This window comes from Pleurodeles waltl, chromosome 10, assembly GCF_031143425.1.
Source record: "Pleurodeles waltl isolate 20211129_DDA chromosome 10, aPleWal1.hap1.20221129, whole genome shotgun sequence".
NCBI lineage: Eukaryota > Metazoa > Chordata > Amphibia > Caudata > Salamandridae > Pleurodeles > Pleurodeles waltl.
In genome coordinates, this window is record NC_090449.1 from 222473374 (window position 1) to 222486299 (window position 12926).

At 44.4% G+C, this 12926-nt stretch overlaps 1 protein-coding gene across 8 annotated transcripts in view; it reads left to right on the forward strand.

Annotated features, from left to right (window-relative positions):
- The window catches only part of MARF1 (meiosis regulator and mRNA stability factor 1), a 586552-nt gene that overhangs the window by 14134 nt on the left and 559492 nt on the right, over positions 1-12926 (forward strand). For all 8 annotated transcript variants that reach the window (XM_069210203.1, XM_069210208.1, XM_069210202.1 and 5 more), the window contains exon 2: positions 8891-9092. In XM_069210203.1, the coding sequence (XP_069066304.1) occupies positions 8946-9092 (147 nt within the window). In that variant the 5' untranslated portion in view covers positions 8891-8945. The remainder of the gene's footprint in view (positions 1-8890; positions 9093-12926) is intronic.

The following is a 12926-nucleotide window of genomic DNA, read 5'->3' on the forward strand; positions in this document are numbered from 1 at the left end:
GCCTCTCTTGTGTTGTGTTGTGGCTTTCTGGAAGGTATGCACAAAGTGTAACAGTCACTGTGCCCTAGACATGGATTGGAGTCAGACTGCAAAGCACATAGTTATAAGCACAGAGAAATACCCACTTTCTATAAGTATTTCTTAAATAGTAATGTAAAATCCAACTACACCAGTAAGCATGATTTCTCCCAACCATTCCAAACATGGCAATGCTGCTACTTTCAGAAATGACTACTTAAAATATATATATAAGGCAATTCCCAATGCTGACCTATGAAAGGACAGCCCTCACAGTAGTGAAATGCATCCTGCTCGTAGGGTCGTAGGCCTACCTTAATGGTGACTGAGGTGTAGTAAAAACGGGAGTTTAGGCTTTGGCAACTGGTTTGAAATGCCAAATCATTGTGGAAGTAAACTTGTGTATGCAGGGACTGCAGTGGCAGGCCTGAGACAGGTTTGAAAGGCTACTTCTGTGAGTGGCTGAATCAGCGCTGCAGGCCCACTATTAGTATTTAATTTACTGGCCCTGGGTATATGGTATACCATTTTACAAGGGAATTACAGGCAAATGAAATATGCCAAACAAGTGTAAACCAAGCATACCATTTTTTTAGGGGAGAGAGAGCACATGCACTTTGGCGCTGGTTAGCAATGATAAAGTGCCCAGGGGTTTAAAGCCAACAAAAAGAGGGTCAGAAAAATAGGAGAAGGGCAAACATTTTGGGACTAGCCCTGCATAAATGGCTGTTTCTAACATGCCTTTTATTTTTCTTATACTTCTGGAAATTTGGCAGATTAGCAGTCAGCCCACTGACTATTCCAGCATGAACTTGGACCAGTACCAGGTTTGTCATTAGACCCTGCCTCTTCAGCCTTTGCACAGATTAGAATCCCACATACCAATAAAGCTGTAGCAAAACTAGAGAAATGAATAATTCTGAAGATCTCTGGTCAGTCTGATCCCCTTAGGATAATATCGCCATAGGGTTTAGGATTGTTTTGTAGTTATAATCTGCTTCCAGACGTGATGGTCTCTTCCTGTTTCTTGAGTATCTTAAGTTTAACTCCTTTGTTTACCTATCTTTAGAAACAAATGTTTTCTTTTCAAAGATACAACACTGGTTGGAGCTTAATGTGTCGGAGGCCTCATGGGAGAATCTTCTCATCTGTCAGCTGCTATAGAAGAGTAGTCCAGTTGAATGGAGATGTATCGGGAACAACGGAACATGTACGCACTCTTTCCCCGATGCCACAAGTGCCATGCATTTGTAAGCCCCAGTGCTGTGACAGTCCGAGATGGCAACAAATTTCTGTGTACTGGCAGCTTCAGTCCCCTCAACATCTAAGGCCCTCTCTTTGTCACTATCCATATCAATCCTTCCCTCCTCACCCATTCCCTTTAACTCCCTTAAAAACCCTGTGTACATCCTACCCCTGGGGGCTATTACTAACAAGTTAGTGAGTGATCTGCAGCATATCCGAGGGAATTGTCCTTGGTGCATAGACACTTAAGAGTACATAGTTGCCCCTTGATGGAAACCGCGATCATCATGTAGCTCCCCAGTTTGTCCTTGTGCACCTTTGTGATTGTCAACTGTTGACGTTTATGTAGTAACTGATAGTCCTTTAGAGCCATTTGTGAACCCTGAATGGAAGACCCTTGTTTATTCATGTCTACCAATTAAGTTGCAGTTTGCGCTTAAAAGGTGTCTCCTTTAAAAACGATATGTGGAGCATGTTTTTTCCATGTATTGAGACACCATACTGTGCTTTATCCTTCATGCCATTGGCATTCTGTGTCAATAATTGTAATTGAGCTGAGTGCATAATTTGGGGTTACACCGCTGTGTGTTATGAACGGGTAGCAAAATAGGTGTTAAAACGATGACTGCTGAACATTATTAAATCAAAAGTAACTACACCCTTCCCAACTCTTGCCCTCACCTGCTCACACCCCCTTCCCACAATTAGAACCCCAAAGCATTTGTCACCCATAACTATGGATACAACTAAACAGCCAAAAAACTGGAGAGGTAGGTGTGTGAAGACAGCGTGTGACCTGTGCTTCCCTCTGTCATTGTTGAACAGGTATCTTAGGGACCACCGTAATCATTCCATATACAAGATTCAGTATGGTCATCTTCATAGAGTAGTTTGATGCAGTCATGTTCAGATCTGCGAACATAGGTGCTCCTGTGGGTCTGCTTAAGGGCCATTCTCGGCTGGCTGGCTCCGTCACCATTGTTGCTTCGACTTGTGCTCAGTTTTGCCTACATTGCTATTTCAGTTTCTCCTGGGCGGGGGGGGGGGAGGTCTCTTTTGACCAGTTGAGGTAAGACAGTAGCAGTCTGCTGCTCTCCCTGCAGCTTTGATGATTACCTTTCTCCTCCACCCAGTCACATGCCGCCTTTAGAAATATGACTTCCCCTGGAAGTTGACCCTCAGTTTTGCAGGCAACATCAGGGCACAGTCAGTTGTAACACATTCATTTTTGGTGTGCTGGCATTGAATGCTCTCCTCTATTACTGCACCTCCATAGGCTAATCTTGAAATGGCATGATCTTTGTCATTTTCAACTTAATACCTCCTGCCATCAGGATCACCTTGGGTATTGAGTATTTTTCAAGAGATAAGGAAGCACAGAATGAGCAAGTTTAAAGGGCGAGTGGCTTAGGATGGCTTTCTAGACACCAGGCTCCCTCCTTGGGCCTTCTCTACCACAATACACCCCTATGGGATCCATAATTTATGCTAGTTAATTTAAAAATTAAAAACGTGGGTTAGGACCCTTGAGCCCTTCAGGCACCCACACCAACCTAATATTTTCGGTGTGCTTCACTCTCTCTGCCCTCCACTCTTTTAACTAAGTATTTTGATTTGTTTCTTTAGCTTGATCACTATGCCTGTCATGGACTGCCTAGAGTCTTGTGCTGTTCATACTTGCCCATCCAGGGACCACTATTGGCCATCTCTCTCCCTCACTTCCTTGTGATGGTGGAGGTGTTCCAAGGGCATTGGTTGAAGCCAGGCAGAGTTTCATGCAAAGCAGAATGAGCCCCATGAAGTGCAGTAATCGGGTCTGTGCAATGTTACATGTAACGGGCTCAGTAATAAAGGCTTCGCCTAGTTATAGCCTTTGTTGATGTGACATCCCCACAATTCTAGCCTTCCTGCTCCATGTTTTTTGGAGAGAGAATCACCGTCCGTCCATTCAGGCCTTGGACTTGCACCCTGCATCAATGGTGGCATCACAAAATGCACCTTTCTAGCTCCGGTGCCAGCAATCCTCATGAGAACCTAGGGCATCAGAGTATAAAACCTCTACAGTACGTCAGTTGGTACCCCATAGTCCTGGTGCTGCTTACCTCTCAAAGGATCTGTAGTTGTTCTCTGAGGTGCAAGAGTATCTTTGATCTGACCACCCCTCCCCCGCACCCGGTCTGCAGGGCGGAGCACCAATATATATATTTATTTTGTTTCTGCCTCAGAAAGCTCGCAGACATCTGCACCTCTTGGATTCACTGCTTCAGCCTGTTTGTGTTTCTGCATCAGGGTCTCCATGCAAAGCCTCCTTCCTGTGTCTGCCAGTTGGAGGAGGGCCCTGCCACCTGTGGACCACCCTCTTCCCGTCCCCACCTCTTTACACTCTTGGTGGCAGCATGCCTGGGCCTCCCACCATGCAGCAGGGTGCCTTAAGTACCTTCTAATGTATGTTACCCTTAACAGAATGTTGTTCCTTAGAGTGGTGGGTGTTGATTGCCTGTATGTACTGCCTTGGGGACCCCATGCTTCACTACCGTTGCTGCTGGCCTATGACTCTGGGCTTGCCCAACTTTTGGGGCAATATGTGTTTGCTTGGTCAGGGATAGCATGTCAGCCCCAGGGCATATGTGCTGTCTCCTAACACTGGTGGCAGGTCCCTGGCCTGGCATCTTCAGTCTGAAGTGGCTTAGCACAACTGCCAGCTGTGTTGATGTTGGGTCTAGGCACGCAAGGGTTGCAGCCCATATCTCAATGTTTTTTGCCAAGCAGGTAATGATCACAGCCACCCAGGAGTTCTGTCGTCCAAATGATGCCATCCCAGGACAGATTGCAACTTCTTGGTGTTAAAGAAGCAGGATATTTACAGATGATGGGAGCTTTGGGACAGAGCTCCACTAAAGGGCGTCCTCTATTTGGACATGCTAGCCCTTTCAGAATGTCTTGCTCCCTAAGTTCACCTACCACCCCAACCCCTGTAATATTATTGTACATAACTAGGAAAGACACAAGGAAATGGAAACAGAGAGACTTTGGCCAAAAGAGTAAGATGGCTATGCTCATAAAAAGAATTTAAAGACCAACTCGGATGTTCTAAACAAGCAATATTTAAAGCTACTGCGTATTATTACTGAAATGCTTTATCTAGAGAAAACTGTCCCATAATTATTTCAGGTGGTCTGCAAGTTGACCAAGTTGATATTGTTTGACCCACCAATGTCTTGTACATTTATTTTGACAGAATCAACACCTGTTTCACAAGGAAAATCGCTAATTTATAGGTATCAAAAATGTGGTGGATCATTGAATCTTTTTTTGGACAAATTGAAGGGTTCGGTATAACTGGGCCTGCACTTGAATGATTCATACCCTTTTTGGAAAATAAGCTTCATGGTGCAGTTGACATCCCAATGCTCAAACATTTTGCTACTGGTGCTGTGTGGAGTACCACAGGAATCTGCTCTGTCACCAGTTTTATTATATATTGGAAACTATTTGAGTTATTATTTCATATGCAGGTGACTCTCAAATTGCCCTTTGCTGTGGTAAGCACTAGGATGAAATAAAGATCTGTTAACAACTATTTATTGGCTGTGAGGCAATGAGCAATCGATGAGCAGAAATATATATATATATATATATATATATATATATATATATATATATATTTTTTTTTTATATATATTTTATTAGCATTTTGTTGTTTTACATTTGTGTGCTTGTTCATGATATAATCTTGCATTTATTACACATGTCCTTTTAACAATTTGCTTTTGTGATATACATTACTTTTGGTTCATTGTTTATTGCTTTAATGCTGCTGACATGCTTGCTTCTTGTTTTAATAAATTGTGCTCTTTTACATGCTATCATGCGTTCCTTGTTTCATTACACTATTGTTGTAGAACTAATAACCGAACAATGAACTTCAGTCCCTTCGCAACTATAACTTGGGAGGGAAGAAGAGGAGGGGAAAGGGGAGAGACAAGGAGGAAAAAAAAAAAAAGTGGTGTAAAATCAAATGGGTGTTGATATTGGAAGGAGTAACAAAAGGGAAAAGAGGAAGGGAGATAAAGACCACAAGAGGTCAACTTTACAGCTTTGCGTGGGTGGAGCTTATAGTTGTTGATATTTAAGGTACAATAGCATATCAACTTTTGGGGGGTGGGGGCCAGCCTGGGGCGCACCAGCACGCAGAGGGAACGGTAGGTCACTCACACCCTTCGCTGTTTCTAATGGTGGAGTGGGAGGCAGCGGATCAATTGTCTTCGTATTGCTATTCCCGGTGTGGTCTATTTGTGAATTGGACCAATTCTGGGCGCCTGTTTATGAATTTTCCCCACTTGGTTCGTTTCCTAGTGTGTGTTAGACTTCGCCTGTTGTTCCTATGGGGTTTGTTAGTCTCTTGATTATACCATCCCAACTCGTCACTAAGTCTTCCCATCCCGGGGCAATGGGAACCCGGCGGATGTCCTTGGCTTCTTCTGCTTTTAGGGCCTGTAGTTCAGCCCTGGACCATGCTGAAATATTCCTTTTCAAGTCAGTTAGCATAGGGTGGCCTGAGGCCTTCCAGCCCTTCGAGATTAGTCTCTTGTAAAGGGCCAGGGATAGGTCCAGGAAGCGTCCCCTCACCTTTCCGCGTAGCGCAGCCGGTCTGAGGCCCAGCAAGCACAGCTCAGGGGTGAGTCGCAACTCCTTCCCAAATAATTCAGATAGAATGGGCAATATTTCCCTCCAACCAGATTGCATCACTAGACATCCCCACACCATGTGGTCAAAATCCGCCTCTCCTCCTCCGCATCTCGGGCATGTCCTAGGGCGCCCCCCGTATATACGGAACAGTCTGTGGGGCGTGAGGTACGTCCTATGTAGATAATTGTATTGGATGTATCTTAACCGTGTGTTACGCAAGATCACCCGGGGGTAAGCCAGTATTTTGTTCCACTCGGAGTTAGACAGTTCCCGCCCAATCGTGTTCTCCCACCGACCTCTCAAAGATTGTAAAGGGTCTAAGGCTGCCTCAACTTGGGCCCGGTATATTTTGGCAATCAGATGTGGTTCCTCCCCTGATGTCAACAGTAAGTGCAGGACCCCGTGGGCAGCGGGTTCCGCATTTATTGTGTCCCAGTGAACTTTAAGAGTGTGCACTAGCTTCCCATGGAGCAAAAATTTACCCCAGGGAACACCCTCTTCCGTTAGTTAAGCAAATCCCCTCAGTACTCTTTCCTTGAAGAGCCCGCCCACTGTTTCTATTCCAGCTGTTGACCAAGGGCTAAGCCCCACACTTCCCGGTCCCTTCCCCCCCGGATTCCAGGGCAAGCACCGACCGTGGTAAAGCTGGAGAGTATGGAGGGCCCACTCCCACCCTTTTCGTGCATCTTTTCCAGCATGCCATCGCGACTTTGATCATTATATTATTCCCAGGGGGGGCTATTTTCCTGTTTGCCATGCATGCCGCAATCCATGCCGTGTCCGTCACTTCTTGGGCAGTACATAAATCCAGTTGGCCCCTACCCGCCAGCCAGCCGGATACCCACTGTAGTTGGGATGCCAGGTAGTATGCCTCAAAGTCAGGGGCTCCCAGTCCTCCCATGCGGGGTGGCCTACAGATAGTTGTGAGTGTAGTTTGTCTACGTCCATCATCCCATATCTGTTCTCTGAGCAACGCATTCAGGTCGCGGAACCATGCCTGGGGGATCAGCAGTGGCAAGTTGGCAAAATAGTAGAGAAGTCGGGGAAGCATTATCATCTTGGACAGTGCCACTCTGGCCATCACTGGTAATTTCAGAGAGTGCCAAAACCCCACCGAGGACCGCAGGGATCGGAGTGCTTTGCCAAGGTTACCCTCGTAGGTCTCCCAGTTCCTGGAATATTCGAATCCCCAGGTACCTAAAGGTCCGTGGGGCCCATTTCAAGTCCATTGGTTATACTGCAGGGCGCCTGTAACCAGGCGTCAAGGGAAACACATATGTTTTGCCGCGGTTGAGACGTAATCCCGATACCTCTCCGAAGTCCTCTAGGACCTCCAGGGCCCAAGGAAGACCGCTCGTTCCGTCTCTGAGATAGATCAGTATATCATCTGCATATAGCGAGATAATGTGCTCAGTTGGTCCCCATTCAATCCCCTTGCCCGCTCCTTCACCTCGTACCCAGGCCGCTAGGGGTTCTATCGCCAGGGCAAACAACAATGGGGATAGGGGGCACCCCTGTCTGGTTTCACGGTGCACCGGGTATGCACTGGAGATTGTCCTACCCGTCTTTACCCTTGCTAGTGGGGACGAGTATAACCGGTCCACCCATCTAACCCAGCTCTTCCCCCAGGCCCATTGTTAACATTGCCGCCCTCAGTTAGTCCCACCTGATTGGGTCGAAGGCCTTCTCAAAGTCCACTGCCAATAAGGTCCCAGCTGGTGGCTTCGATTCGTCGGGCATTTGTGAGCAGAAATATATTTATTATTTGTTTTAACCGAACACTTCTAAGAGTGATTGCTCTGACCAGTTTCCTTGTGCTATTATGCCTGCTGCTTCAGTGAAGACTATAAAACTCTAGGGTCCTAATTACGAGGTGGTCATTTATATTCTGACCCATGCGTAAACACTTGTTTATGCATGGGCTAGAATTCTGAGTTAGTAGGTATTTAACACATTTATTCCTTTTTAGCTTTAAGCAGACTTAGGTTTTCATTTGTGCTTTGCAAGTGGCACACTCGCTCAAAGCTCTAAATTAGAACTATCTCAGCCACCAAACTGTTTCCCCCAGAGGTGCTTCATAAGTCTGGGCGTAATTGTACCTGCATGCTCTTCTTATTCAACCTTGCGTTTTGGTTTAACTTGTCCTCTGCACCAAGCTAATCACAATAACCCTCTTTCTCTGAATGCTAGAAGATTTCCTTCACATGTGGGTGTAAGGACAGGGCAAACCTTGTTTTGTGGCCTCCTGATACATAAGGAGAGATTCAAAAGCATGTGCCGCTGCTCTGTCACCTTCTAAGGTTAATAATTTGTTTTATACGCAAGAAGAATTACTCATACTAAGTTAACACATGCTTATTTGATGGGGAATGTCATACTTTGACTACACTAATATATGTTTGGGAGTGGTGGATGCATGAAATATGCTTCATCTAAAATGTCAATACATTTAAAGATGGTGGGAGACAGAACCTAGCGACCTCTCTGAGAATTAAAAGTACAGTGTTTTTTTTTTTTTTTTTTTTAAGCTTAGTGAGATGTCCTCTGTGGATATGCTTTCCTTCAAGGTCACTTAAAAAAAAAAAAAAAAAAAAAATATATATATATATATTTTTTTTTAATGTAATTTATCACTTTATCATAACGAACATTTCAAAATTAGCAGGGCAACTGAGAACCTGCACCAGATCTAAACAGCATTACAACAAGGTCTAAATTAAGTGGATTATCTCAGAGCAAACCGAAAATCCTTTTTGTTTTTTAAATTAGGATTTATCTTGAGTGAATATACCTGGATCCTGTATATTTTGGTATTTAGTAAGGCACTCCCTCTTTTATAAATTACATTGCTTTTCATGACTGTATTCTCTTGTAGCGTTATGCAAGATATATTTTACATGATAAGTTGTCTAAAGGCTTTCTTTTTCCATTCAAACAGGAAGGAAGAATGAAAGAAGGGGATGAAAGAATGTTGAACAACTTTGTGTGGGTATATGATGGAAGGAAACGCAACGGAGAACCTGTGCAATAGGTCACTTGGATGGCTTCAAAGACAAGATAATGATGCCAAGCCATGGATTTGGAAATTCTCTAACTGCTTCTCTCCCGATGAACAAACTTTGGCTAGTCGTGGAAACAAGGTAATGGCTAATGTTTGATGTGTTAGGAGGAGCCTTTTGCTTGAGGAAATTGTAACTGAAGTGTAAACCTGTTAACTGTTTCATATTGCTTGTGTAGCATGTACAGTTTTTTTTTTCTGGTCTTCTATAAGGATATTCTGTATGTGGAGATAAATGCCATGAAACACCTATGGATGATACTTGTGTATCCAGAGAGTGAAAGAGGCTTTGACCTGAGTTTGCTCAAAGGAAAAAAAAAACAAAAAACTTTTTGCCTTGCCCTTACTGATAAATACTGCCAGTGCTAATTTTTTTTTAAACAAAAGTTTTGGGGTCCAGTGTGTTTGTTAGGAGCCCACACGGTTTCTTGAGGTTGCCTAGAATCAAGGATGCCTAATCTTGATTCCAACTCAAACTTTTTTGTTCCATCACAATACCCTTCTGTTTCTTTATCGCTTGCAGGTTCCTTTTCATCCATTCTTTCTCCATTTGTCACTGGTTACCTGTTTCTTTCTTCCTTTTTTTTTTATGCCTGTGTCTCTTGCTCTAGAATAAAGTTGAATAAAGACGCCCTAGTCCGCCACAAAAATTGGCAAAGCCAGTGAGGTTCATCTGTGCCAGTGCTATTGGCGTTGTCAGTGTGTTAGCCATTTTGCACAGGAGTCCGGTTTCTGTGCAGCATGGTTTGAAGTTAGGAAAAGAAGTGGAACGATGGGCTCAGAGTTGGCGGAGTCCTTTTACTTTTTTCTGGTGGGGTTTGGGAAAGCAACAGGGGTGGGGATGGAGCAAGCAATGATGGGACATGGTGGAATGGGTTAAGCAACAACATGGGAGTGTGGCGAGGTAAGTCACTGTGGAAATGGGGAGGGGGAGGCTGGTCAAGCAACAACTGTGGTGGGTGACTTGGCAAGCAATGCCGACTGCAACATCAAACGAGGTGGAGTGGGATGGGAAAAGTAACAATGTGGAAGGGCATAGGACAGCAAACACATGCACTTATTTGAAGTTCTGCAACTGAAAAAGGAAAAAATAGTGCCTTTAAGAAGTGTGAGCAGTGGAAGGACAATGCACTGGATGGGGAAGTAGTACTTGGTTTCCAATGAGCAAGCTCTAAGCCCCTTGTTGGGGAGATGGGCAGGAGAAATATCCCATAGGCGGCATTCCTTCTGCATGCTCTGTCTTGGACGGGACTAAAATTTAGTACCAGTGCCCACTACCCAACCAAGTCAAGGGCTGTATAGTTCTTGAGCGGGAAAAAACACCATTCTCTCCTTTGGTATTGTAGGAGCCCTCTTACTTTATGAAGTACAGAAACGCAAGTGTATAAAGCAGCAATTACCCTCTCAAAATGTATGGTTGGAAGCAGTAAATTATTCCCCTGCCCTCTTCTGCGCCCCCCCCCCCCTCCAGCTGCATACTATTTAAACTACACAGGGAGTCGCCCCCTCTGCTGCAGTTTGTGCCTTCTCAGTCTTTGCCAGGCTCCATATTGTTCATTGTCTCAATTTACTAAAGGTGTAAAGAGACTGACTTCAGCATGTTGCCAATCGTGAAGGTTTTCCAATGTGAAAGAGATTTTACTCGCACTGTGGCATCTCCTGCTTTGAGTATTTTAAAAGTCCGAAAGGGTGTTGAGTACTATCTAAAAGCTCAGTGTGACTAAAAGCATACAAGCCTTGTACATGAAAACCCCATTCTGAGGATGTTTGATATTTGTATTAAGTGGGTAATGTAGGTTTTATGTGCACGTTCTTAAGATGTTTGTTCCACGGTAGCACTGTATTATCACAAGGGTTTAAATTAATTTGGCTGGCATTGTTCCATCACAGTATCTCTTGTCTTTTTGGATGTACTTAGGTCAAATATAACTTTCTTATTATTTTTTTACTAGAAATCTTTTTGTTGCAGATTTTCACAAGTCCGCACAGTGAGACGTTCAACCTGAATGCAACTCGGCAGTGGCGTAAGAAAGGCATCTTATATAGTAACATGCCGTACGATATCTTGTCAAATTGGGGATTACAAGTATACTTAGGTGATTTGCCATTGTGGCGTGATTATAGAGTTCCTAGTAGCGGGGCACAGTAGGTTTGAAGATGGCATCATGTGTACAAGCAGCATACAGAAAAAGAGGGCAAAAATAAGCACTGGCATAGGCAATAGATCTCCCCTATTGGATGTGAATGCAGGTTTGCTATTTCTGCCTTTTGTGTGTTCTTGATTAGCATCTTACATGAGGTAATCACGAAAAGTATGTTTTACTGGATTACTCTCCACAATAACAGCAGGCTGCAACATAATCCTGAGCTAAAATTCCAGATTGCCCCTTAAAGTGAAAAAAACACCCTTCCATCACTTTGACACCGATTACTGAACAAGGGCTGCTCCTACCCTCAGGGGAGGAGGAAGAACAAGGTAAAATGAAAATGCAGCAAAAAGAAAACCTTTTTGAAAGCTCAAGGTGGTTGTGCACTTTTGGATCGGAATGTTTTTTTTAATTTCTTTCCAAAGACTACAAACCAGGAGGCTTGCTGATGGTAGCTTTTCTATCAAAAATTGCTCTATTGCCTGCAAACAAAAACCGAATGAAAGTTACTCCATTTTCTGACTAAAAAGTGCACACCTGCCGTGAGCTTTCAAAAATGTTTTAACTGAATCCCAGCAAAAATAACAAATCGCTAAAGGTCACTTCTTCCCACCACCCCGGTCCTGGCTCCACTGCCCAGCAGAAGAGAGCAGTCACTGGAGCCGTGAATTCACCAGCTCAGATTACTCATTCCTGTCATAAACCGCCAGTTTGTAGCTGTAGTAAAAAGCGCAGAGGCCAGAGAAGCATCTTGGGAAGCGCTATCCCCTAAGTAAGGTCACAATTTGAACGGAAGGCCCACGTCATGCATCACTGCTTCACCTTATGTGCTGTTGAAGAGCACTTGCACAGCAAAACCCAGTACCTGTCGAGCACCACATCTTTTTACAGCCCCATCACCAGGCTCTTTGAAGTTGCTAACCTATCTTGATACACCATGGGTGTGAAGAACTAGGATGCCGGAGTCTAATCTAAGGCAATAAAGCGCGTCCTCTTAGTGGTCTGAGGTGCTCCAGATTTCCCTAGTGTGCATTAGATGATGCACGTTTACTGGTGATGTGGAGGTAACAACCAGGTGCCGATCCTGGCATGGCCAACCCAGCAGTTAATTTTTCGGCATGGTTTTCTGACTCAAAATCGTACACCAGACACTAGTTTTCAAAAATGTTTTAATTGTGCTTTACCAAAAGGCCCAGCAAAAATGAAACATTTTTAAAGCTCTTGTCGGGTACACTCTTTTGAGACCGATAACAATTATGTCCAAACAGCGCACACCCGTCAACAATCTGACTTTACCCAAAGCTGCTACGTGTGGGTTGTGGACGGCTGGGGAGCCACGGACAGGCGCAAAGCTGAACACAAGTGTGGACCGATAGCATGCACTGTGCGCCCTCGGGCAAATGTGCCTTGAAAAGAATAATGAGACTTAACCTAAAGCTGCGACGGAGGAATGTGGTGGTGGAGGGTGGGACGCCTCCGATGCCTGCCTAAGCTGAGCAAGCACAGAAGACATGAGCAGGAAAAAAACAAGCAACAGAGTGCGATGTGCAGACAAACGGTAAGATCTGCAAGAATCAAATGAAAAAGTAGTCCCACACAACAGATAAACAGCCAAAGCTTAAGGATACAGTACTTGGCCTGTGGTCGTTGGGAGGAAACAAAAGACCAGGATCACCCAAACATATCCAGTGCTCGAATTGTCCGAGTGTAAAAAGGTTGTTACCTTGTCATGAATCGTGGTCATAATTCATCCTGAAAGGAGCCCAGGC